Source organism: Dermacentor silvarum, chromosome 4 (genome assembly GCF_013339745.2).
Source record: "Dermacentor silvarum isolate Dsil-2018 chromosome 4, BIME_Dsil_1.4, whole genome shotgun sequence".
Taxonomy (NCBI): Eukaryota; Metazoa; Arthropoda; class Arachnida; order Ixodida; family Ixodidae; genus Dermacentor; species Dermacentor silvarum.
Window position 1 is genome coordinate 63407178 of NC_051157.2, and position 27776 is coordinate 63434953.

The 27776-nt window shown below is 46.4% G+C and overlaps 1 protein-coding gene across 1 annotated transcript; it reads left to right on the forward strand.

Moving 5' to 3' along the window:
* Window positions 1–21378: 21378 nt before the first annotated feature.
* On the forward strand, window positions 21379–22274 carry LOC119448152 (uncharacterized). Its single transcript, XM_037711611.2, has one exon. It carries the CDS (start codon window positions 21695–21697, stop codon window positions 22118–22120), a length of 426 nt encoding a protein of 141 aa, XP_037567539.1. The 5' UTR covers window positions 21379–21694; the 3' UTR covers window positions 22121–22274.
* The last annotated feature ends 5502 nt before the right edge of the window (window positions 22275–27776 follow it).

Consider the following 27776-nt stretch of genomic DNA (forward strand, 5'->3'; position numbering starts at 1 on the left):
CAAAGACAGTATCTCTCTCACTATCTCTACTGAATCGTAGGCAACCGCTGTCAATACGAAAGGCACAACTGTAGCACAGGCGTCGTTTTGCTGTTCGCGAGCTCGTAAGCCCAGAGTTACCAAACACGCAACTGTAGAGAAAAGCCCGCTCACCAAGGCGAAACTCATTAGTCTAAGGTAATGAGGTCTATCAACCAAATAAGGTAGATAAATCGTTGAGAATTGCGAAATTTGAATTGGTCAACGATCAAGCTTCAAGCAGTGCCAAGGAGGGTAAATTCTCCACCCGTCATCACTTATTGTTCTTGGAGATGCGCCTTTTTTGTAAGTCGATTCCTACGACACACAGGGAGGCATCGACCTAGCGGTACGAAACGGTTGCCTGTAAACAGGGGTATGCGAATTGGAAGAAAGCTTAGCATTTCGCTGGAGAAAAGAAGCCCTTTGCGTGTTTACCTTGCTTATTCCTAGTCTGCTTTGGTGCTAGGTAAAACGCTTGAATACTTACTGTAAGGCGGGCCGGTTCCATCATGTCTGCAACCAAGCCTGCTGATATTTGTAGCCTATTCTATGTAGCATGCCTGTTCAAAGGATGCTCACACAAAAACCACAACGGAATTTGCAAAACACAGCCTGGCGTATAACAAACCGAAGGTGCCAAAAGCCGTTAAAGCGAGGGAGACACAAGGTGTCCATACTGTTTTAAATGAAGTAGCATTTTAATATATTTCGGTTTACATTACTGACAAAGCGTAAGAAAAGTATAATAAATGGTAATATGTCATTGGTAACGTACCGCGGAACTCAATGGCTAAACCCTCCAGCTCCAGATACAAGAGCACGGTGCTTTGTCAGTTGAGCTTCTGCATTTGCTATGAGTTCTACCGGTAAGCAGATCATACAAGTAATAGACCCCCCCCCCTCGCTGTCATCTATGGCTGCAAAACTAAGCTCATTCGCTTGCCTTTCTCAATCCGATATGCTTTTACCAGACACGGACTACGCGGCATCTCGCTGGAAGCGTGACCCGGTCCCTGGCAGTCGGGCGTGATGCCGATAACGTAGTATTTCTCGTACAATAAGAGACTATAGCTCTTTCCGCTTCGCTGCACCGAACTCGGCGAGATGCACACGCGCTGTGGGAGACCAAGGGGACGCGGGGCGGCCTTCGCCGCAGCTTGGTCTATTCGCGACACATGGCGGTTGTCTCGCTCTTCTCCGCATCGCGCATCCCCGCGGCGGCTTCACTCGGACGTAACAGAGTGAGAGCGGAACAGCGACGACGTCTTTCACTGCGCGGGCACCGATAAAGCTGTAAAGAAGCATCGACGAGGAACAATATCAAAACGGAGGAAAATGAGAGACTGCAGAAAAAAAAAAAAAAGAAGGGGAAGAACAGGGCGAGACGCGTTTCTAGGCGGTGGGTGGCTTGTGATATATAGCTTGTCACTGCAGCCGCGAAGACATCCTCTTTAGGACTGCGGTAGCGAGAGAGCCGCGCTCTGTGCGTGCTACGGAGGGGCGGGATTGATCCGTTTTGCGGCTGTATACAGTGCGTTGCCGACGGCGTCGCATCGTGACACGGGCATCCAGCGCTCTTTCGCCGCGTCTGTATGCACCTCTGCGGCGAAGCGAGCGAGCGGCCATTGATTCCGAGGGATGGCAGCGACCGCTGCTGTAGCGATGCGTATAATACGCTGGCACGCTTATAGCGGCTGGAAAGGTTTCTTGAACTCAGCCCGCGCGTTACGCGTCCGAGGCTGAGCGAACGAACGTACGTACGGCAAGGCAGGGGGCAAGGCCGGGCCTCGGATGATCAATGTGGATTCCGCCGCCGACGTGTAATCCCTCGCCGGCGGGTCTCGGGGCGAGTGCTCCGCGGAGCGGACGTAAGCGGCCTGTCAGTTGCGCGCTCCGGCCGCCTTTTCCACGTCTGCGCCCACTCCTGGTGCCCCCGTATACTTCCATTTTCCTCCTCTCCATCTCCTTACGTTTCAGCCTGCCGAGATCGCAAACCATGAGACGTTGTGCGGTGGGATACAGATTGCGCCCTGACTTCTCCGCAGAGCCTTATCCAGTCCGGTGTGTGCGGCATCCGCAAGACGACCCTGGCCAGATTTAATCACGGAGATGGGCAGGTGTGGACGTCTTTGTCACATTTTGTTTCTTTCCTCTCTTTCTTTCTGTCTGGGCAATGCGCTCTGCGGGAATCTGCTCCAAACTACTTTATTGTATTCTTGAGGCATTGAATTGCAGCGAATGTCTTGCACTAAGCGAAATATAGCTTGATTTATTGTTTTGGACTTACTGAACGGCGCTAGGGCAGCCGTAGTCCAAAAAACAAAATAAACGATCACCAAACGAGTGAAGATGGGAATATGAAAGGCTGGTCTTCAAGAGTAGGAGATGCATGAAAAAATTGAGGTCGGTTCGATGTGGGAACAGAAAGCATTTGTTTGCGCATAGACATTTTCGACGCTGCATAAGCAGTCGCTCGAAGGCGCTTGGCGACTGCAATGCAGCAACGAAACAAAAGTTATACGCCGTTAAATTGCTTTGACTTAAGAACACGTGAATTCCTCGTTTGCTTTCAAATAGGGTAAAACTGGATGCAGGTAGGAGATAGAATTCGAAGAGGAAGAAAAATTAAGAAATACATAAAGCATATTGGGACAGAGCAAAGCAAATCAGGACGAGGGAATGTGGCACCTAATCACATTTTTGAACTTATTCCTAGTTGATCCCATTTAGTCTTTTTGAACGTCCCAATCACTATATTGCTACATTGCTGGCGCAGAGACTTCAAGCCACATTTTGAAAAGTTCTTGTAACTCATCAAGACTGTTACATCGAGGAATCGGTCGGTCGCCGCTACCAGCTCTACGGATACTGTTGTCATCTCGGCCAGTCACGATCGAGTTCAAGGTGTCCAATATGACGAACTCTATGCTACAACTGAACTTGCCATTCTACATTCTGCTATTAATTATATTGACCCGTGAACATTGCTCATGTTTTTCCGTTGACCACTTTTCGCCATCTTACCGCTGTTACAAAGTTATCGCTCGATGCAAGACGTACCTTTGGGCACCGACTTCTTCTCGAATGATATCGCCAATTCTCTAGCGAAATAATATTTGTCTAATCAGATTGCATGCGCGAAGCGAAAGTGGCGTACATTCTGGAACTTACGCGAGCACCAGCGAGTGCACTCTGACGTACAATGAATGAGTCCTTTATAAATATCCGACGTGCTTGACGCGTGAAAACCTCATTTCGACGATCAATGACTGTGCTCGCCGTTGTCGTTGTGTTTTGAGTGTCACATAATTTTTCTGGGCACAAGTTTGTCAAATAAAGGTTTGGTTTCCATTACTCACAGTTTTGCTACTGCCTGGTTCTGCTGACAATATCCTACAAGCACAATCTCGAAAAAGGGTAGTTTTTTTTTCTGACTCCAAGGCAACCTTTCAGAATTAACCGTCAGGCTTACGACGCAAGACTCCTGCGCAATTGGTATTTGAGATAACATTAGTTCTTTATCAAGCCCTCGCTAATGAACATGATATAATCTTCCAGTGCATGCATGCATCGTAGGTAGCGACCTTGCTGATAATACAGCCGGTCGGCCCATAAAGAAACTCAGTCAGCTTCCGTGCCTTTGTCCAAATCAGACGCAGCGAGGGATCTTTGTGAGCTTGCTCAAACCATGACGCAAACTTCGTGGAACATCCCGAGTATATGTAACTATGACCTTCACAGACTCCAACTGTCGCTGAATCTGCAAATGTCATCGCTCCTTTCGAACATAGATGTGACTTTATTGTGCCACTTGTGACTAGGTAGGGGTGGCTTTTACGAAAGCCTCCACATTTCATGTTGGAGTGGCAGACACACCTATGTGAGACAATCGCACACGCATAGTGCTTTTCTCGTTATTATTACGTCGAACGCGACATTCTTCGGACTATGATAAATAGTCTGAATCGTAGACCATTTTCCGCGACAAAATTTCTTGGACCATTGCACCATGTATCGCAGGCTTACAAAGCAACCGGGGCGTTACTCCACCTAATGAAATCGACTGGCCTCAGTGACCGACTGCAGGCACGATGGGAAGCCCCACTTGTTCCCACTGCTAATGCTTCCCTCCCTCTTCTTCCAACTTCTCTCTTTCTTTTCATTCCTTAACCCCCCCCCCCCTGCACAGGGGTAGCAAACCGGACGTCTTTGTTCCCTTATATTTGCCAAGTTCAAGTAAACGAAAGAGAAGTGCAACGTTTCTGAGTGGAAATTTGGCCTCGAAGACCTCCTTTAGACATAGGAGTTTAATGGATGGGTGATTAAAGAACTAGACGTAGGCCTCTTTCCATAGCTTCTGCTTAGAGTCAACGAAATTCAAATTAGAAGATAGTGCACGTAGCGCAGATCAGTACTGTATGCTTTTAGTCCTTCAACTTTCCTCCAATTTCTTCCCTGAAATTTCTTAAGCCAGTTCCTTTATATTTAGCTCACAGAAGTCAACTAGTTCTAGACGAGGAAGAAAATAATCTAAAATGACACAATATAACAAGGAACGCTAACACACTCCGCAGAGAAATCAAATCAGCCGCCGCCAAATTACTGGTCTTCGACTTCAAACGCTTGACGTCGAAAACGGATCTACAAATGCACTAGCCAGCTGAGTACTAACTCTGCCAGCGCTTGAAAAAAAGGAAGAAAAAAAGAAAGAAGCCGGTATCCGCGGTCCGCTGTGTTTCTTCTTCGGGCCGAGGCCCACAGAGGTCTACGCACCTACATACGTAGCCATCCAGATTATCGTTTGAGGATTTATTATGTTCTTTGACAGCGCAGCCGAGAGCCGCCTGATTCGGCGGAAGGTACTACTTCTTATTTATTTGCCCGAGGAAACATCCTTCGAGCAACAATCAACAGTCGGCGCTTCGTTTGTGTATACCTTTGGCCCGGACTCACCCTTTGCGCTGTGTTGACGAGATCTTCGCGCCGAAGTGAATTACGGCGTGACCTCATGACCTCTGCCTCGAGGGCGCAGTCAACGTGAGCCAGCGCTCCTTTACCAAGTAACGCTATAGTTTATTGATTCCACTCCCGTTTTATTGCTGCTCCGGGATACGAATGCTATTTCCTCTGCCTGGAAACCAGGACGCTTGAATTTGTGACCAGTCAGTGCATCGTTAATGTAAAACTCAACCACTCTCTAATGCATTATGTCGTCTGAAATGCACTTCGGGATGCTACTATTTGTCTCTGCCGCCATAGCTAGATTGCTGCACTTAAACGCAACCATGACGCTCAGGTGGAGCAACTATATACGCCCCAAACTTCCAGACTAACCCCGTCTTAAGCAACCCCGTCTTGAGCAACCCCATCATCTCAACCACCGTCATCATAGCTACTCTGACCAACATCTGGAACGACCTCGATCCCAGGGGCTCACACGAGCTGGACAGTAACCGTGTTCGACCTTAAAACGTCTTTAATAGCTGGGACACGACACTGAGACTCCCGCGAAATGTGGTTTCGTGGCGAAATACGCGGCGACTGCAGTGAGCGCTCAACTCAGTGCCCATCCACTTGGGGAGAGGAGCACCCACGAGGCGTTTACGTATATGTATTCCTGGGTAGTGTGCTGCGCAGGGCTTTGTCAGTCTACCGCAATGACGGCACTCTGCTCCAAAGCGGACGAGATCAGCGAGAAGCCAGCAGCGGCACCACGACCCCCGAAGCGAGCCGCTGATGCGACGCGGGAGCATTATAATTGGCGCCGCAGCTCGCACCCGGGACCCGTTAACGTTATTGCGGTGGCCGCGGCCGACGCACGCCGACGCCGCTGTCGTACCGCTGCAAACTCATGGAGACGCGTGCCCCAACGGCCGCAGTGCGCGCGCGAATGCAACGAGTTGACAGCGGTTGCAGTTGAGGCAGGGCGGAGATGAAGGGGCGCCTGCGCGCTGATAGAAGGGAGTTAGGCCTTCTCGTGGGAAATGCGCGCCTACCGAAAGCGACGCCGCGCGAAGCGCGCAAAATTGCGGCACGACTCGCCGGTCGTTGTACTACTCGCTGGTCGCTGCCCGTGAAACAGAGACAGAGAGAGATACAAAACGAGCAACTTTCATCTACAGACTCCACGCAGTCTGGACGCATCCGTCGTGGTCGTACGCCACCCACGTGACTCTCTCTCCCCTTCCTTTCCTTTCCTCCTGGCCTGACTAAGTATTTCTGTCTCTCTCGCTCTTCGACGCACAGTATATGAACGCTTATGAATAATTCATGGTGACGCAACTTCTGCTCGAGTTGTCGCGCGCGCTGGTCAAATGTGAAGCGGAGGAGAGGACAGCGCCCCGCCAAACTCGTTTCTGATTTTTTTCCACCACGCTGCCTCTCTGCCGCCTGCTCCCGTTTCATCTTCTTTCTGTCGCTTCGCGCCGAAGCGCGTCGCGCCCGCCCTTTCAACTCGAGTGGTGCGCAAACACAGTCGCTGACATCTGCGATGGTGGGCGCGCGTAAATATAGTATAAAACTCGAGATGTACACCGTACCGACCTGCGTCGTCGGTCACTCCTTTCGCTTCCCGCTTTTACTTATTGCTCGTGATTTCACCGCGAAAGCGATTGTTTTGTTTCGTTTTGGCGTGAACGACGGTTTTATCGTGTGCCCTCGTGATTGCTGGCTTGCGCTCACTCGCTCGCATCAGAGAGTGCGAAACAGGAGGAGAGCAAGAGGAACTGGAAGAAGCAAGTATTCGGGGGAGGAGGAGAAGGATAGGGAGGAGGTGTGTACAGAGTGCTGCAAGCAGCTAGCGTAGTAAAATGCGCTAGCGCGTCCATTCTTGCATGCACGCACACACGCGCAAGCCTGGGTTAAATGCTGAGAGGAAAGCACGAGTCACTGTTTCATCTTGCAGCAAAAGGAAATGAACTGCAAGCTGCCGCTGATTACTGACCATTTACTACGCTGCCTGCCGCTCTGCCGACCATTTTGCGCGTCTCTCTCCCTCTCTGCTATCCCCCTCTCCTCTTTTCCCACTCTGCCTCTTCTACTTCCCCCTTTCCCGCGTGAATCTATGTTTTCTCGGAATAAGGGACGAGCGTTTCCCATTCGTTGCCAAGCGGTACAGTAGTTGCCTGCAGTGAGGCGAGCGCTCTATGCTAATGCTGGCATTTTCGCTCGCTTAGCCCACTCGCTCTAACCGTCGCGCTTTTCATCATCGGGGACGGCAGGGTGCGCTCCCTACGTTCTCTCTTCGTCTCTATCTCCGTACTTTCTTTATCCAAGTTTCGAGTTTAATTAGAGCCTGTAATTAAAAGGGATCACTGCAGATGCTGCGCGTGCTTGTACACTTCGTCTTTTTATCATTTTTGCATTATTTTCTGTCTCCTTTTTATCTGTTTGATCTTTATTTCGTTTAGTTTGCTTTAATTGTTTCGAGTAATGCCACCTTCCCACTACCGATCGTTTCAGTTGCTGAATATTAAGCGCAGCTTTAATTACGCCGATATGAAATTTCCCATCTGCAGTTCCCTCGTCTCCCTCCACACGACTGCGCCCAAAGCTAAGTTAATGTAATCATGTGTTGAAGTTTCGCAAAGTCAGGTGGGTAGCGGTGTTTTCTATCAGTCTTCGCGCGTGCAGATTACTAAAACAGAACGAATTGCGAAAGCTGCAAAATATAATAATGTAATAACTAAAAGCAAGCGTTCAAAAAATATTGGTATGAATAGAAGCATTGATAAACGTAGAACTTAATATATATACAGCCAGGCAGTCGCTATCTTGTTAATTTAAAACAGAGCCGTCTCCCACCTCACGTTAATTTTCTTCTCGTGTTGAAGTTCCAACATGCAACGTGAAGACTGAAATCAGAACTTCGAGCAAGTGAATCCAATATCATAAGCGGAAGCATTGCTCAAAATCTGACTACTCGGCGTCTTAATGCTAAGGAATGATTGTATAGCACTCAATAAGCCCTTGAGAGAATGTGTAAGCGCGGCTGAACGAGGTCGTAGAAAGAAACAGACACACAGAGACAGCGCTGTCTCTGTGCGTCTGCTTCTTTCTATGACCTCGTTCAGTCGTGCTTACACATTTTATTATATTTTCTAACCAACTAGCCCCCCAACGTCTTTTAACCAAATATGATGATCTACTTCGCGTGAAATTTCTGGTGGTCTCATTTCAAATAGCGGACCTTTAAAGGCAGCTTCGCTGCACACTAAGTCTGCTTGTGGCAAAGCCAACTCAACAGTGTGCCAACTCAACAACAGATGTGAATTCGCTTGCGGTAAGAACAACCACGGGTACTGTTTGAACAAATGCAGCTGAAGAGCTGGAGCACCGCGTAAATAGGCGGACCCGTAATTAAGGAATGAATTTAGCATGATCGTATAGAACACGTAGGCGCAGCCGCATATTTAAGTACTACTTGCAACAGGATTTCGCACTAGCGATAATATTAAATTGCGCAGTAGATCTGTAGATACATTTATTGTCAGTATACACAAAGTAGCACGCCTCTTCTACAAACACTACAAGCCCATGACTTTGAGCAACCTCTAGAAAACAATCTTCGGAAATTAGACTGACGACACGTACATATTTTTTTTTTTTGCCGGTCAATATTTTTCACCGGATTATCGCTGTTATCAATATATGGCTCAGCGCAAGACGTGCCTACTGTAAACGAAATCTGTTAAATCTTGTCGCCGATTCTGTAGCGAAAGGGTCTTGTCTGATTGCATTGCTATCGCGACGCTAACAACAGAGTTGTACATTTTCGAATGTACGCGGGCACCAGTGATTACTCTAGAATGTATAGCGCGATGGATAAATCGTGGGCGAACTTGACCCGGTGAATGAGATTTCGGCAACCGACCACTGTGTTCGCCGCTATCATTGTGCTTTGAGCATTGGTGTTTTTTTTCTCGGAACAGACTTGCCCAGTAAAAATGTTAAATTCGTGACTCATGATTTTGCCAGTGCTTGAGTCTCCGCCCTTAATACAACGCGACAATATCGGAAACGATGTATATAGATTAGCGATACGTATGCCCCCTAAATAAGACATAGGCAGAAAGTATGAAAAACTAATAATACTTCCAACGATTGACGAAAACAGAAGACTTCGAGCTCTATTTATGTTTCGAAGTCTTATTTTAAGGTATCTCTGATTGAAAAGAGACGTCACTTTGTTACTTCCTTTGCCGGACTTTCTTAGCAACAACAAAAAGTTTAACAGATGCAAGTTTTTTGAAAAGACGGCTCGTTCCGTTCATATTTCAAATCGAAAGGCGCTAATTTCGGGAAATGCGCTCAATTTCTTTTGACGCCCCAGATGTTTAATAAAGGAAAATCTTATTTATGGTCGCACAGCGCGGAAATATTTTTCGCGGAAATCCATCCTTACTCGAACCTCGAGGCCAGAAGGTTCGCGGTACGCGCAGCTGTGGGTTCCTATGCTTCGGCAGCAGGAGAAAATACGAGAGAAATGCTGACGACTGGGGTTCCCTTTTGTTTCCGTGGCCCAGAGGAGTGTTGACTTTTAATATCAAAGTTCGCGCGCGCGAAGGGCTCCGCGCTTCGAGTATTCTCTCGCTATGAATGATGGAATACGAAAACTGGGGAAGCGCACGGCGACTAGAATGAAATAAATTATGGCGCAATATATATTTTTTTCTTTTGTACTTATATTCTCATTCGTGCTTGCCGCCCTTTCGACACATTCGCAGAAAGGAAAAAGTGAAACCTGGATTATTTTCTTCTCTCTTCTTTCTTTCTTTCTTTCTTTCTTTCTTTCTTTCTTTCTTTCTTTCTTTCTTTCTTTCTTTCTTTCTTTCTTTCTTTCTTCTTCCTTCCTTCCTTCCTTCTTCCTTTCTTTTTTTCTTTCTTTCTTGCCGCGCGCTTTCGCAGAAGGACTTGAGGGCTTTAGAACAAAAGTGTTTTATTGCTTGGTTCGTTGAAATGCATTTCGGAGAAAGGTTTAATTGCATAACAACTCTGTGCCGGTGGAAACGACAGCATTGTTTCCGAGTTTCGAGCAGCTAAGACGTCAGTGAAAATGAAGTTGCTAGTGTCGCTTCCACTTTTGTTTTGTCACCCGACGTTTCAGCAGACATTTGTCGTGTTTCCTTTGTTTTGGCATTGCGCTATACGGAGGCTTATACACGCATTAAGTTTACCTAGGCAGTACTGGATTCCCTTCTGACCATGTGCATCTTGTAGTTCGTCTAGTATATTTGACATCTTTGTGTTACCAAGGTTGGGCAGTTTAAATGGTTAAAAGAGGCGGTGGGTCGGTTGTCAAAGCTATTGTTTGAATTACACTAAGTTGTTTTCCCACCGCAAGTCGCATGCTCAGTGGTCGATGAGCCATGTATACAAAAAAACATTGTTATAGGTGCTCGCGTACTCTTTTTAAGAAAAATTAAATTGAATTGACTTTATTTCCCGTTTACATTTGGGGACGGCCGAGGAAAAAGCTGCTTGAGCAGCTCGACGGGCCCGTCGATCCCTTTGTATGTAGTGAGTGGCCGCCGTCGGCAACACATGATGAAAGTAAAAAAAAAATGAAAATAATATAAAATATGAGTAACAACATTAATGTTATTAAAAACAGCATAACAACGAATGTAGCCAAAAGGAAAAAGGCACAGCAGTTATGAAAAAATAAAAAAAATCACACGATAAGATGTTAATACAACAAAAGCTAAACGGTTGCATGAAATACCTTACACCAAGCATAGCGATATTTGCATTGCATACTGATGGCAGATACAATGTGACAAACCAACATGGTACATCACTGTAAGCAACTCATTTCATCGAAAGAAGTAAACATGAGGCGAGGACACATCAAGAACCGTATAAATTAGAGTTTTCCGAGAAAAGTATCATTAATTGACATAAGTTTCATTAAACTTCTTTAACAAACGTGGTAGTGTATATTAAGTTTCGAGGTCCCTAATTAGTTCGGCATTTTGAGTGGCTGCTTCGATACACGGTTGTATTGGTAGGAAGAAACGTCAGACTGCGCAAGTTATTGATATTGCCTCTTATTTCCCTCCTGTAGCTATCAATAAGCTGAAAGTTGTATATGTCAAGTTTTTTTTTATTAAGATTGTACCTAGCAAACAACTCACATGTGTGTGCGACGATGCTTTCATTAGATGTATTTCAATTTGTTGATTTATTTTTCAAATGTGTCCCGTAACAGTAAATTGAAGCTGCAAAGAACGTGCGAAAGGCAACTTTCATTTTTTCATGTTTTTTTTGTTGTTTTTTAAGCGTGTTGTCTTGAAATGAGACAATTCCGCTTTAACGATAACCGTTATAGTCATTTTTCTTGAGGTTCGCACATTTTATAACGTCCGTCTCAAGTGTGATGTGTACGTAACGTTTTTCACTTGTCGTTAAAAAAAAAACTGTCTTAAGCTAAACATTCCTCAAGCATTTTCTTTCCGAGCCTCCACCGCCAAGTCTGGTCAGTCGTTTCCTTTGTTCCTCTTTTCTCCTCCTGTTCCGACTTCCGTCTTCCATTCATTTCCGCTTCCTGCTGAGAATTCCCCAGATTCCCATCAATTCTAAGTGCAGGGCAGCCTTCATAAATTTTAATACCATCCGTAATGGCTCCAACCGAGCTCTAGTTTGATGTGGTCGATGCGTCCCTTTTGCCCTAAGAACTCGATTTTCTCTCTCTTTTTTTCTTTCTTTCCTTTTGCCCTATTTTAGGGCACCACTTGTTGGCGGCCCCATGTCACAGTCTCTGAATTTGGCGTGGACGAACCCACCGCCGTATGGCGTTGTGCTGCTGAGATCGAGGTCGCGGGTTTCAATTCCGGTCGCGGCGGTCGCATTTCAATCGGGGCGAAATGCAAAAATGTCAAAAATTCCCGTATACCTTTATTTACGTGCACGTTAAAGTATATTCAAAATTGTTCCGGAGTACGGCACTAAGGCGTGCCTCATAATCAGATCGCGGCTTTGGCAAGTAAAACCGCAGAATTTAATTTTAATTTCGGACATGATCACTGCGTGACAAACGGCATTAGTTGATTTACAGCGTGTTATAGATGATTGCTCTGAAAATGGTGCTTGATGATTACTGTTGATGTCTTTTATTGCGTGATATTTCCTTCCTATATCATATTTGAACTCAATTGAAACTTAGTAAAGATTTACTGCATGTACCGTAACTCAGAACGGCAGGTTTCACGCCGAAATATCTGATACGAAACTGTGCAGTGAACCTAGATTCGAAGCTATGGCTCGTAGGCTCAAGCTCAGTAAGATGCGGAGGTTGTGCGACTCAAACGGCTGTGACACCTCCGTGCACGTCGCTAAGGCAGTTAGCGGCCTGAATAAAAGAGGAAAAAAGAAAGAAAATAATAAGCGTATGAACTTTACACAGCTCAAGTTAACTCAGGGCCCTTTGCGCTAAGTACGCGCTAAATAGTACTGACAACAGTACACGGCGATAGCACGTGCATTGTAGGAAATAAGAAACGGGACAAATAGTAAACTTACGCCGATTAACACAGCACCAAATACACCGGTCAGCACAACACAAAAAATGTAATAAAAAAATTGGGCATTCGATGTGTCACGTAATCCAATAAATGATTTGCTACTGCCACTGCAACTTGAGAGTGCGCTTTCTTGTGATTGTTATTTCCCCGTAACATTAAGAAACTTATTTACTTGTCGACTTTCCAATTTTCAGCTGCGAGTCTAGAATTGAGTGAACACGGTACTTTTACAGAGGCGCGAGCATCAACAAAGGATGTACGCAGTGGTGGCACTGTGTGAAACGTTTCGCATCTTGTCTCCGACGCCAATATTTTCATAATTATCCATCTCAGCTCTACAATTGGCCCGTAGGCGAGACTCTTTTTAGCTTGGAAAGTTTGTTGTGTTTTTGAGTATTTTCTTTCTGAATTCAAGCGAGGCATATCAGAAGAAATACACTAAAGGGCACATTCCTTCCTAGAGCAAAAACTGTAGCAGTGATTTATAGAAGTTATTATTTATAATATAATACGTGTATAACTCTCAGATCAGTCCCTATATAGGTTGCTTTCTGTTGATGTCCTGTCCAGTGTAGTTCTCATTCCTCGAGATAGCCACTTTATGTGGGGAACTTCCATTGTCGGTGCAGATTACTTTGGGCAGCTCACGGGGTCTTCAGCAGCTGGACCCAAGACCCAAGTGACGGGAGAGGCGGGACTTCCAGGCCCGATGCTTCCGGAAAAAGTTTGCGAGAGAGGGAGCAAGAACACGCCGATTAATTAAAATGGGTGTGTTTTGTGGGATAAGTGTTTTGGGGTTAGAAAAGAATCATGTTTTTAGATACAGCTTGTCTTTTCGTATATTTTGCGCACTTATTTGTGTACACCTAGGCTCATGACCAGCTACAAATGTTATGTCGCTTACATTGCCAGCCGCGGATCTACAACGTCCGCGCCTTGACACTGGTCCTAATTTGTTCCGAAATAGAGCTGTATACGGTGGCGCAAGTCACAGCTTTCTTGCACCACTTCTTGCATCAGTTTAATTAAAGCACAATGCTCGAGAACTCGAAACGATAAAATATAATTGCTCGACAAAAAGACGTGATTGATTTCTGAGCAAGTACCTTTTCTCGTAATCAAGCACATCCCCAGAGTGCGAGACATATTGTGTGGCATGGAGCAATCGAGATCAAAGGCACTCACTGTAATCAGCGGAACAGCGAACGGAATACATAGAATTCGGGACGACACTTCACTGGATTGTATTTCAAGTAGGCTATACGATTGCGCAAGCGAAAGCTAAATTGCTTCGCTTTCTAGCACTCTGGGAGTCGCAGATTGCGCCGGCATCGGTGACACACAAGTGAAAATCTTGATGGGGCGCAGCGCTAACGACGAAGATACAAGGAAGAAAAGAGAGAGAAAAAAATTGGACAGCGTGTCTGTGTCTGTTCGCGCTGTCCCATCAAGACGTTCAACCAGTATCAACTTGCCCAAACGTTGATTCTTCTGTGGCGCACAAGTGTTCTGCGACGAAATTTAATCGATGGCAAGGACACTCTCCTTCAGTTAGTGGAAGAGCAGTTACGAAACACTCCGAAGAACGAACAGCGTCAACGGAGTGCTAGGAGCGGCTGCTCAGACTACAAACACACTTTTGCTGACATGCGGAGGAATGACCTAGAATACTAGTTCGAAGTGCAAGGGTAAAACAAACATAGAAAGGAAACAAAATTCAAAAGAAAAAAAATTGACGAGACAGTGTTATTTCGAGGCCTTTGGAAATCCGCGACTGATTGTACATATACGTCAATGGGCTGGCTGCGTCACTTCGTGTCGCAATCGGGTCTTTTAATCAGATAATGAAGGCGCCGGATTGCGAGGGAGGCTTCGATTTTCACGAGACCTTTACAGGAACTTTCTAGCTCTTACAAATTCACTACCCCGCGCTCGCTCGCCGTTTCAGCTGAAGCAGCGACGCGTCCACCGTAGTCGATCGCGTTTCTCTCGTTATCTCGGCTCAGTCGACTCCGATAATGAGGTCTCGTTCAATACATGCGCGTACGTCAGCTACCTTTCCAGTCGTCTTCTCTTTCAAAATATCTCTCTTTTTTATTTCGCCCTCGTTTTTTTTTGTTTTGTTTTCGTTGTACGCGACATCCGTCTATAGGATTCTGTGTTTTAATTTGTTTCATCGAATGGCTGCACACGCCGAGCCTGAAATTGCAATTACGAAGGCTTCGCATCTATTACTGTTTAGACGGTTTAACGAACTGAAAGTGCTGGTTAGGCACATTTTATTGCAGTTTACACGTGTGGTTGATAAAAGACTCGCGGCAGCGGGGCTTTCTTTGCGTCAATTGTGCAAAATAAGTTTTTTAAACGAAAATAGAAGAAGATGAAGGAAGGAGAGTGAGCTAGGTTCGGTGGTTGCTAATTGCAGAATTTGGCACTGACTAAGTTATACTCATTCGAAATAATTAGAAGTCTCTGCAAAAAAAAAGCATCTATTACGAACCTATCTGAACGTTCCCAACACGAGAAAATTATTGAATCAATTATCAAGACAGGATTAGGTGGCTATTGTTTCCTGCTCATCGCGGCGATAATATTTATATTTGAAACCTCGTAAAACGATTGCGCAAATGGTGCTCAAGCAGGGAAAAAAAAAGATTTACGGTAGCATCACATGCTGCTGAAAATTGTCCTGAATGTGACGTTCGAGCGGCGGTGCATTTGAGCGGTTTCTATGCCGTATTATCGGGCAACAAATAGAGTGTCAGGAAAGGGGATGCATTTCAAAGAAACTGCATGGATTCGTAACAGACAGATGTTACAGGCATTCGGTTGCTTACTTAAAACAGCGGGCAGATCCCACGTTCTGCGGGAATCGATGTTAGGCGAAGCAGTGTGCGGGGAGCCTGCCACGTTAACGAAACGACCATGACAACACCAAGACGTAGGCAGCTGTTTCATGACCCACATGACACGCATGTCTTGACATTCGTGTCATGAGTCTTCAGGCGTACCTTTAGCTACGCTTAAGAGACCTTAATGCAAGAGCCTTAGTCATGGTCTTGACGATGACTTCGACCATCAACCTCTAGCCTTTTCCTTCACTGAGTACCACATCCGAATCCATTCCATTCGTTTTGAAGTGTTGATATTTTTTCGCTGAGTCATTGTCATTTTTGTTGAGTCATGCTCTGACTATGACTTCAACCATCATCCTTTAGTGTTTCCTTCACTTAGTACCAACGTCACAACCCATTTCAATGGTTTATGAGTGCTAATCTTTTTTCGCTGAGTCATTGTCATTTCTGCTGAGTCATGATCATGACTATGACTTCTACCATCATCCTTTAGTGTTTCCTTCCCTAACTACCCACGTCCGAACTCATTTCAGTAGTTTTTTATTGTTAATCTTTTTTCGCTGGGTCATTGTCATTTTAGGCGGCTGTTTCATGACCTACATGACACGCATGTCATGACATTCATGTAATGACGTACCATTTATGCTCGTAATACACTCTTGTCATAGTATGCCAATTTCGGTACATACCAAGTTAACGAAACGACCATGACAGTACCAAGACGCAGGCGGCTGTTTCATGACCTACATGACACGCATGTCAAGACATTCATGTCATGACCTACCATTTATGTTCGTCATACACTCTACTCATACTATGGCAATTTTGGTACATACCAAGTTAACGAAACGACCATGAGAGCACCAAGACGTAAGCGGCTATATAGATAGATAGATAGATAGATAGATAGATAGATAGATAGATAGATAGATAGATAGATAGATAGATAGATAGATAGATAGATAGATAGATAGATAGATAGATAGATAGATAGATAGTCTCAAAGTGGCAAATGTTCGCGAAGAACTGCTTCGCACTTAATATATTGTTTAGTAGGTAATTATTTATTAGTTAATTGTTCAGTAATTTGTTCACCTCCCATAATCCCAAATGCGTTATAATAAAGCATAGAGGTACACATGAGTAATGCAAATGCCGATCGCGGTAAAGAAGTTCCTTTCGCAGAACTTAAGCGGGGGATACAATGGCTGTATTTTTCGCAGCGCAAGAATGACATTTAGAAAAAGTTCGGAGGAGTAAGAGCACTCTGCCTCTTGCGCTGCGCAAAACACCACAATGAACTATTACCAACTTGAACTGTGTTTCCACCCTTGTACGGCGAGTACGAAGCCGCAATTAATGCTCTACATAGCATAATATAGTAAACAGCCTTCCGAACTACAGAATTTTTGTTAAGCGGTTGGGTAATATAGCGTATTGTAACATATAGGGAAGTTTTGGGAGGTACGCTCTTCCGAAACATTATACTGTCAGACGTAGCATTCAATAACAAATTAATCTCTTTGGTAGCAGTCGTTCATGTAGCCCGACGACTTCGCTGTTTGAACGTGGTCGATAAGTATGACAGCCACCGTGAACTGCATCTGGATGGAAGGAGCCCGCCTTATTTATTATCGTGGCCAGGGAAATGTCGAACAGTTTTAACGAAGAAAGACTATAGTTGGTTTCGCCGCCTTTGGGGAAGTTCACTTCACGAATAAGCCCTAAATTATCTATGTTATGAGATGGTGAGCTAGGGATCACTCAGTAGTGTTGCACCTGGAGGAAGATTACAATGGGATAAAACGAAGTGAGCCGAATTGATTTTGTAGAATGAGAGAGATAGGGAAACGTCTGTAATGTTAACAAGGTTTTAGCGGAGATTTCCATCCGCGAATGAAGTACAGAACTGATTACAGCGACCAACTGGACCAACTAGCGGTGCAACTAGACAAAATATAGGACGAAGAATCTATTCGTCAGCGCGCGGCGCAATATCCTCGCCATTCAGTCGTTGCGTGCTGTTCACTGGCTCTGTATAAATTTTACAAAGTGAGCGAATCGATTTGTGCTTCGTTGAGTGACGAATTTTTCTTTATAAGCAGCCTGTCCATTTTGATACCCAACCCTAAACGACAAAGTTCTGACGGCACTCAAAGCGGCGACGATTCTGCACCATGTTCAGATTCCAACGTCACGAGTGAGCGATTGTCTGCATTCTCCTCCGTTACGACATCTTCAGAGTTGCCTCCGCATTGCTTTCCGCGAGCATGCCCTACTAGCATTGTACGACAATCTCTCATGGAAGTCCTTACGACAACTATGCTCTCCCATGATTGTAGGGATTTGGCGCAGCGGTTGGCTTCGGTAGCAGCTGCAATAGCACAAGGAGCCTTCGCTTTCAATACAACGATTGCAGGCCTCCCAGACCACGAGATACGATATATATTGCGGCACAAGTACCTTTCTCCGCGTCCACACAAGCGCCCAATACACACACACACGAAAAAAAAAGCAACGAAAAAAAAATGTTGATCATTTTGAAGCAAAGGAATACAGATGTGCTCGGGGTTGCACTTTTGCGCATTTCAAAAGGAAGAAAAGGAAACCTGCAAGACATTCCCCTTTTTGTTACCTTTCTGCCAGTCTTTTTCTTACACTGACAAGATTCTTTTTTTTTTTTTTTTCATTTCAATGTCGACGACCTGTCGCTCGCCGCTTCTCGTGGAAGCCCATCGACCATGAAATTGCCATGTTAGCCATCGACCGTGCTGCAAGCCCGAACGACAGTCGCGCCTGCCTGGAGATCGCGGGAGACATTGGTCAGTGCAAATTTAGATGGATAGACAGTGCAGGGCGTCGCGAACAGGTCCCTCCTTTCCTCCCCATCGGTATATAGCCCGCCCCGGATCGCCGTCTTCGTTCGTGACCGGAGGCGATGGCGTCGGCCCGTTGCTGCTTGTGAGCGTTCCTTCTGCGATTCGCGTTGGCGCGCGCCTTCGGTATATGGCCTCGTCCCTACGCCTCCGTCTCAGTATCCCCGCGACAGTCGTATCCTGTGGCTGTACAGCTCTCACACGTCAGGTCGCTGAAATGTGCGACAGGAGACCCTTGCGCCGCGCATGGACATGATAAATGAGTTTCGCCGCACGCGCGACGCACTGAACGGAGGGTGAGGGTGGGCGAAGGGGGAGAAGGGTGGCTCCTAAACGTGACCGGAATGCATCATCCTGTCCTCTTGCGCTCAGAGGATTTCAGCCCATATCATAATATAGCTTAGACGCATCGCATTCGGACGAACATTGGATGTGAGTTATTCTCTATTCGCGCTGTCGCTCAAATGGTGCAAATCGAAGTGTTTCGCGACGCCGACTAGGGCGTAAGATACAACATTATTTCTCTTTCTTGCGAACGGGCTTCCGCTTTACAGTCGTCTACATCATCTAGACATGTGTGTTTTATTGCCACAACAACTGCACGGACGCTGGAGACGCGTTAGCGCCATCGCCGATGGCACCACCGTCGCTGCCATCGTTGGCGCCGTCGGGCTGTCAGGGTATGGACGCGCGTGCGCAGCCTGTGTGTATATTGTTAAAAGGTCTCAACGAAACAGGTAGCGTTTGGCTGCAAAAGTGAAGAAGCCAAGTGGACGCATCATCACCCTCCGCTCAGTCGACTCTGCAAGAACCAGGGCAGCGTTCTGGCTTCCGCTGCTGGCATAAGCTATGTGCGCACGCGCATTGGCGTTTCTGCTAAGCAGCTGTGTGCATGCCACATCGCAGTACGTACACTCGTCTGAGCGCGGAACGGACAGATAGCGTCAAGCTAAATGAAACGTAACGAGCAAAACTCGCTGCTGCCATCCGCCAGCAGGGCCTCACTGTCTCCATCATCGCGGACCTGATTTTCCCCACCCGCCGCCAAACGCATGTCTTCAAGGTAGTCCTCGGCTTACTCGACTTACCTCACTGTCCAGTATACTCTAGGGATCTGCTGCCGCCCATTGCCAGTCCCGCCATGGGATGCCCCGATCACCCTCTAACGTTCCAGTTATTATTGTCTCCATTCTTCCCACTTCCTTCTCCCCACATTCACTGACCCGAGGTCCCATTAGGGCTGCCGAAATATGTGTCTGTTCCTCATCTCAACCATTCCGGATGTCATGCGTAGGCTTTCCGGCGGCGGCGCTAGGGGGCGCAGAGTGTACTTAAGGAAGCGCGAGAGAGAAGTCCCGCTGCAGTACATGCCTGATGCACAACTCGTTTCGACGGTGGCGATTAATTGAGTCGCTATTTTGACTCAATGCTAAATGTAGTACCGTCGAAAAGTCACCGTGAGATGGCTTTTGCCTAATTTTTATATAAATAAAAAAAAACAGCTTGTCCAGTCGGTATGTCGCATCATGTGAACGTAAGTCAGCGTTGGGTCAAGCAAGCTTAAAATCGAACTGCACCACCCGGTGAGCCATAGGTCGACTCAGTCAGAGCTGCTCGGCAAAGTGTGTGTAAATGGTAACGCGACACCGTTAGTCACACAGCCAAAACCAAATAACACAAGTATAAATGATTGCCGAACATTGTGCTTGTGACAATATCCATAAGTCAGCCGAGCCATCATGAGCTGTCTCCGCCCAATAATGTTAAAGATGCATGATCGGAGATGCAGTTAATGGATGTAGATGTAGAGCGTTGAACTTGATGGAGACCAGACAGGACAAACACACTTGTCGCGTTAAAGGAAGAAAAGGAAACATGATGGTACTTGCTTTCCTTTTATGCTACTCTTTTTCGTGTTCGTCGTTGATGACGATTGCACAGGATCAACTGGCTCAATAAAGTCTACTTATTTGTAACCATTTTTCAGCCTATACACTGCTTCTTCGTTTATTATAATCGCGTTTGGTACTTGATACTGAAAATAATGCAAAAGTACATCGCCTGACCCCGAACTTGAGGGTTGTACCTCTCTTTTTCACTTACCGTTTGTTATTAAACTAATTCTAGCCTAGCATTCAAGTGTCGACATGCCGTTTTCATTTTCGGGAAGAGGTGGGGAGATGACGCTGTCGATGCGTCCTTGTCCAGCATCTGGAAGTACTTTTCTGGACAGCTCCCCTAAGGGTTCTCGGCCGCACGGATCTGTGTATGCTCACGTGAGCGAGTGCGGAACACTCGTTCATCTGTCGCTCTCTTTCCTATCACCGCGGTCGCCGAAGCACACGGTGGTAATTGATAGCAGAAGCAGAAGAGGTCCGGACACTCCCTGCTGACGGCTGCTGAGAGGAGTGCCGGACGGGTGTGTTCAATTACAGGAGGACGCCCTCGCTTTCTAGCGAAAGGCCATTGTACTAAGTGAAACCAAATGTTATAGGGTGATTTCCGGCGCTACCGGAAACCTCGAGGCGATAACACTTCTAAAAGGGCACTGATCTTTTTGAGTTGTAGTATATGGAAAGGTAATAACGGCGTAACCTTGAGGGCAGCGTGACATGACAGTGTTTTATGTAGCAGCATGGCAGCTACAAAAAAAAAGGAAAAAAAAAGAAAATTAGGGTACACCTTGGTGGCGCGCGATTTCGCGTCATCCTAAATTCTTCCCGATTCCAATGGCAATAGGGCCCATTAGATTTTTTTTTATAAGTTCTAGGCCGTCATGGCGTGTTTTACATCTATTGCACTTTTATCGCATTTGTGTGTTGTTGTTTTTTTCTTGCTTTTTTTTTCTACCCACCGGACTAGACAGGGGTACCAGGTTGTTGGTATCTCTGTATTCATCGCTATTATTTTCGCGCTCATCAGCAATGCCCCGCCATCACCAGAGCTACCCTTGACATCAAGAAGGTAAGAACGACAGATATAACTAAATAACTCTAAAATTGCGACCTTAACCGTCTTCTCTTGCGTCAGTTTCGGTCAATGCCGTAGTGGGTATTTAGGCTCCTGAGCTGGCGCGTAATTTCCACCACCAAATAGGCTCGTTTCTCGGCAGTGAGGAAGAGGAAGGCGGTAGCTCACCCCCTTGTCTCCACCCTGAGTGAAAGGCGGCAAGCGCCTTCAAGGATCAGCAGCATGAGTCTCGCCTGCGGGCACGCCTTCGTCGTGATCGCCTGAAGGCGAACCGCCAGTGCCGGCAGGTCGTCTCGTTTGACGTTCGCGCACCGACGCAGCAAGTACCTGGCCTGCTAAAGGACTGCCGAGAGCCTCTGTCGGCGACCACGCCACGCCGTAGCTAGGTAAACACCTAGCCTCCCGACGAGCTACAGCCAGCGCGCCGAGCAAGCCTCCGGTGGGAACAGCCATGGCGTACTACACGAGCTACATCCGGACGCCCTCGGGTGTGCTCAAGATGTTCCAGATCCTGGTAGGCCTTGTGATCGTCATCAGCCTGATGAAGTACAACTACGATAAGCAGGAGATGGCCTACACTTTCCGCCTGGACACGGTGCTCATGGCGATGACCGCCTTCACTTTCCTCCTCGTCTCGGCGGTGCTCCTCCTGTGCGCACTGCTGGACGGCCCCATGCACGGCTTCAGCGTCACCTACCGACTGCTGAACGTGTTCGCAGTGTTCTGCTACCTCCTCTCCACCACGGGCTACCTGGCATCCGAGTTCCGCTACGGTGTCGACTGGCACTTCGGCCTCTCCACGGGACTGCTCTGCATTGGCAACACGGTCGCGTACGGAGGCAACACCTTCCTCGCCTACAAGACGCTGCTCGAGTGAGCCCTGTCCAGCTACCGGTGGCGAAGACCAACGTGTAAGCCCGGTTCATCCGATCGGCTACACCTACCGCTACACCCTACATCAACACCTCATCGTGGAAGGCGACTAGTGCTGCAACGTGTTCACACATCTGCATCCCTTCTTTTTTTGCCCCCTCCCCCCCATTTTTTTCTCTTTAATTGTGAAGTCTTCATTAAATGTCGATGTTGACTTCCTGCTGCTCAGTATACTGCATGTTTGTCGTGCAAATCTCTCAAATCAGTATTTTTTACGTGGTTTATGCGGAATAATTTGCTGCCGTTGTAGAGCTGTAACATTGGAAAGCAACATTTAGCATTGTTGTGCGGGCGGAAGGCGGATGGCTCGGTGTAACCGTTTGGTAAGGGCAGCAAAGAATGTACAAGTTAACTAGTCTGTTTGCCTTGTCGGCTCCTTTTCTTTCCAGGAGCTTTATATAATATAGATCTCGCACTGATGGGCACCCTATTCCTTATCAGAACTGCGTTATATGTCTGTGGGTTCGTCGATGCTTTTCTGGCAAGAGCATTCGTATACAATTGATGTTTTATTCGGATATTCGAGCTCCCGTTCGACGTCGCTATTCGCGCTCAAGGCAAGCGATTAGCAGCGTGCTCCGCGTAATGCTTAAAGAGCTCGCCAAAGCCTTAACGATTCCCGAATTCTGAGAGCAGTAATGACGAGTTTTCGCGGAAACCATCAGTTTGTCCATTTCTCGGAAGTTCGTCTCGGTGACGCATGACCATTTTGCAACGATACAAAGAGCATGCGTCAAATGTGATTTTCTGTAAATTACTCATCTTGCTTCTTTCGGTTTCTTTTTGTTTCAGACCAATGATTTCTCCGAGTATTCGAATATACTTTTAAGAACACTACTGTGAGACCGCTTTATGTACTACCCGCAGATCTCTAAGTGGTCTGGCGTCGTGCGAACTTTATTTTTTTTTCCGGGCTGTATTCACCCATATAGCAACGGCGGCTTCAATCGGGGCCGCTAGTGTATTTGTCAATCCGTACGTCGCCGTTGCTACACAAAATAACTGGGACTAACAGAACGAAAGCAAAACGCGGCCGTCCCCATTGCGAGTGACTGACGCGGCCCTGCCGCAGTCTCGGCCGACGGAGCATTTGAGGGAAATTTCCTTCGCGTATATAGGGTCTCGGCGGTGGCCACAGTAAAAAGGATTTCCTCGTACTTGGCGCGACAATCCGTCGGCTACCACCGCCACCGCTTCAGCAGAAACGCGGCGTGAGTGCCTGCTCGCTTTGCCAAAGAGAAACAAAAAAAGTGCGAAAAGTATCAGCGGCGATGTAGTCGCCTCCTCCTTCTCTTCCTCGGCTTTTCCTTTCCCCGCTACTCGTGCCCCTTGCTCTCAAGACGTATACTCACGCCCAACAGCGCGTCTTGAAGACGACGACATCGACGCTTACTGGTTCTTCTACTTCTTTGGCTTTGTCTTCTTCCCAGCGTTTCGTTTTGCAATACCGCGTCCATTGCCATCCATAGATTCCCCTCGCCATCTCGCTTCTTGTTTCTACATGAACGCCGTGGATAGCGGGGAGTGCACGGCGCAATTTTCGTCCAACGCTCGCTGTCCGCTCGGACGTCGACGCGGGGCCAGGGTTCACAGAAGCACCGCTCTTTCTTCGGTCGTTGTCTTCTTTTCGCTTTCTTTTGTCACTGACGTTTTGTAATCTGGCGTCTTCCGAGCTTGGCTGCTTCGTCAGTCTCTCAATGCAACGTCCCTCTCTCTCTCTCTGCGGGGACGTTTTTGTTCCTTCCTTCCGCCTCTGTCGGTTTCGGACAATCGATGGCGCCTGAGACTCGAAACAGCGAAGCGGCCGCTTTGTACTTCTCTTCCATTCTCTGGCTTCTTTATTGTTATTACTATTTCTTTCTTTCTTTTTTTTTAGATCTGCGGACGCCTCAGCAAGCACTGAAATGAAACCAGGATGTCAAGGAGTGGGGAGAGAATGAATGCGACCGTTACTAATTCTGCATGAACCGCCGAATTTGAGGAATTTCATGAATGCTATCAAGGTTATTGCGTTTGGCGTCAGTCGAGCTGTGAGCCATGGCCCTCAAGGTAGGGCGGATAGATAGATAGATAGATAGATAGATAGATAGATAGATAGATAGATAGATAGATAGATAGATAGATAGATAGATAGATAGATAGATAGATAGATAGATAGATAGATAGATAGATAGATAGATAGATAGATAGATAGATAGAGATATAGAAAGAAATGGTAGTCAGTCGGTGCTTACACCGTATAAATTACCCGCATTTTCTTCTATCTATCTCATAGAAGAAAATGCGGGTAATTTATACGGTGTAAGCGCCGACTGACTACCCTTTCTTAAGGTTTTTTGAAAGATAATACGATAAACGAGATCAGTAAAAAAAATAAACTGCGAGCATAAACTCGAAATAACGTACAACAGTTCTTAGAACCTGTCATGAAATCCGTATGTTCTTAGGAAAAGGTTACGCGGAACATTTTGCTGCTCAATAAATGCCACCTATCGGTACATCTAGAAATATTGATGCGGATGACTGCTGAATTTTTCTCGGAGCATATTAGCTCGGAAACCGTTTTGGGCAACGATTGGTATGCGGTTTAAACGTCTCGCGACGTGCAGCAATTAACGGAGCAAATGTCACTTGGCTAGGAATGTCCTGGCCCTAACAATTCTTTTTCCAGGCTGTTTATACACACAACACGATCGCATTTGATACTCTTAAATAAGTCATAATCACAATTCCCACGACATATTTAGCTTTGGACTTATTAACTTGTACAATAACGGGCTCGTTAATTACACGAAACGTTATTTGAATTTGCTGAGCCAAGGAATCAGAGCACGTTGCTCCGTGGATCAGTTTAATAGTTTTAGTTTGCTACGGTGGTCATTACTCGGGGACATAGACAAGCATCACTAAAAAGCTATTGCACCACACATGACAGCAGTTTTAACGTGCAACATATATAAGTTTTATTATAATAAGTTACGCAACCATTGTATATTAAATAAATAGAAGAAGCTTGGACACCCCTTTCCGTATAAAGAAGATGTCTACATATAACTTGCGTATACCGTACGTGTCGCTTCTTCAAGCGAACTGTGACGCAATTTTTTAAAGATTTATGCGCGTCAGGATTTAAGCGCGTCAGTGTCTTCGAACAAAAGAGTAACAAAATACGTGGTTCATAAAATATTTTGTAACACAGCTATGTCATGCGATGTGATGCCGTAAGGAAAAGAACAGCTTTGCCGCAGACGGGCCCTGGCTTGGGGATTACTAGATCAATACGGGGCTTGTCACCTCTACAGGCTTGATATCTTCGACGGAAGCCGCAACTTTATCGGAACTATGCGAGCTCCACGTGTCTCTTATTTGAAAACGCCCGACTGCACGTTCTCGTTCTAAATTATTTCGTTCACGTGCCTTCTCGAGCCTTAAAGAAAGAGCTCGGGTTAAATAGTTGTCTTTCATTCTTTTTTTTTCTTTCTTTCTTTCCCTTGATACATGTAGCCTTTATTCGACAGAAGCCAATGCCCTCAGGACGACAAGAACTTGGCCCCCTGAGCGAGAAGCCGGTCGATATTCCGTCATCGTCAAGGGTGAACATGCAGGTACTACCGAAGAAAATGATGCGCGCTCTATAAAATGTATACATAAAAAGCAGAAAGTAAACCGCGGACCTCGATTGAGTGCGTACGTAAGCTTTTATGCCAAGAAAGAAAGACAGGCGAAGAAAGTAAAACGAAGCAGTCAACTCATATAGCCTATCTGCAGGCCCGCAGAAGAAGGCTCAAAACGTTGAGATGAAAAAAAAAAAAAAGAAATGAAAGAAATGGACGTAGACAGCGAAGAATAAAAGACAAAGTTGGCAGAGAGCTTAACCTCTTTCGTTTTTCTCTCGCGTTCGCTGCGCTGTGGAAACCGGTGTTTCTCGTGTCTATAATTTCGCACGCGCCGCGAAGGCAAAGCCGCGCGGCGAACGCATCGCCTTATGTGAGGGCTGATTTATGCCTCTAATATTTGCTCGCCGTTACGAGGTGAATTCGCCGCAGAAGTTTCTGGTATTCGCTGTGTGCATAACTTTCTTCCGCTTATCCTTTTTTTTTTACCCTCAACCTTCTATACGAAATCTCCGTTTTATTTATTGTTCAAAGAGTCTCAAATTATGATATATACGGTTCATTAACACGCCGACTGTGCCGCGCGCCCCCATACTGTCAGGTGCTCCGCGCTTGCGCATGAATTCTCGCTGCGTCCCACATTGCGTGCCGGTCGCCTTAGATTTTTGTGTGTATTGCGATGATTGTTTGTCTAGTGAAGCCATTGCTCTTTCTCTCTCTCTCTCTCTCTCTCTCTCTCTCTCTCGCCTTCTTTTTTTTTTGCGCCGCACAGTTGGTATAAAGTAAGGCTAGGTATGGACAGGGCATGTTACTCGAACATTTCGAAGATGCGCTGTTTGCTTGAAGCCAAGTAACTGAGCCTGCTACATGTTTAACAGCGTTGTGACATTGTACTTGGTGTCACAAACTCATATAGCAGGCATGAGATGATCGAGTCGTTATACGCTGTAAAAAATAATTCTTTGGTTCGCCTTTATTCTTTGCACTATTACCGTCCACGTGCCCATACGACGACATTTAAGGCATCAATATTAATAATTTGTTTTCCGGAGACTCCATCGACTCAAACCATCATCCGAAGCACATTGTTACTAGCATCTGCTCAAGATCACTTCTTGACGCTTTATATTCACCCGCGTTCATGGGCATATTTTTTTATATAAATGTATGACGTGTTTTGCATTTCACATTACTTACGTTCGTAATTCAAGCTGATTATACGTACCTGTTCCACTTGTCCATATTTGACCTAAGCTTTCGTATAACCTGTGTACCAACCAACCCCTTACATAACACTTTTTGTATTAGGGGTCTTTAAGATAGTGAAATGAAATTTAATTCCTGAAAACAAGCTCATTAATCTACGCAACAGTATTACTGACTTGAAAGTGCGAGACTCTGTACCAAATATTGCTCGTGAGCCGTACGTCCATATCAAGCTCAACCAGACAGACGTTTAGATTAGGTTAAGCGATGTGTTGCAGGGACTCCGCCGCCAACGTCCCACAACCCTATTACGGACGGATATTACGTAACGTTGGGCTAGTTGGCGGATCCGCGTGGTGACAAATTGATTATGGTTATTCGGAAAGCTTCTAATATCTAGAACATCAGTCATGCACGAATAGTAACCAGCCAACCAACAGATAATCCGGAGCACCGGCCAGCGGTAACAAGTTTTGCGCATCGAGAATCTTTGCAAGTTTGGGCACCACGTGGGCGTTGTTGTTTAGCCCATCTCCGGTAGCGCGCGATGGAGGAACGAGCGCACCTCCGAAATCACATTAGCGGCCGGCGCTTCGGCTTCTCCGCACAGCGCCGCGTCCCTGCGGGGTCAGCGCCTCTCAGGAGACGCACTCCCCGCTGCGCTTGGCGAGAAGAGTTCGCTGCGTCTAACCACCCTGTTCGTCGGTCACGTGGCTTCTCCTCCCCGCTTCGCTCCCCTCCGCTCGGGTGCCGCTGCCGCTCCTCTCTCGTAGAGTCAAA

What these genes read in the sequence shown, in the direction of transcription:
- LOC119448152 (XM_037711611.2), top strand. Translation starts at nt 21,695, where the DNA reads ATGGCGTACTACACGAGCTACATCCGGACGCCCTCGGGTGTGCTCAAG.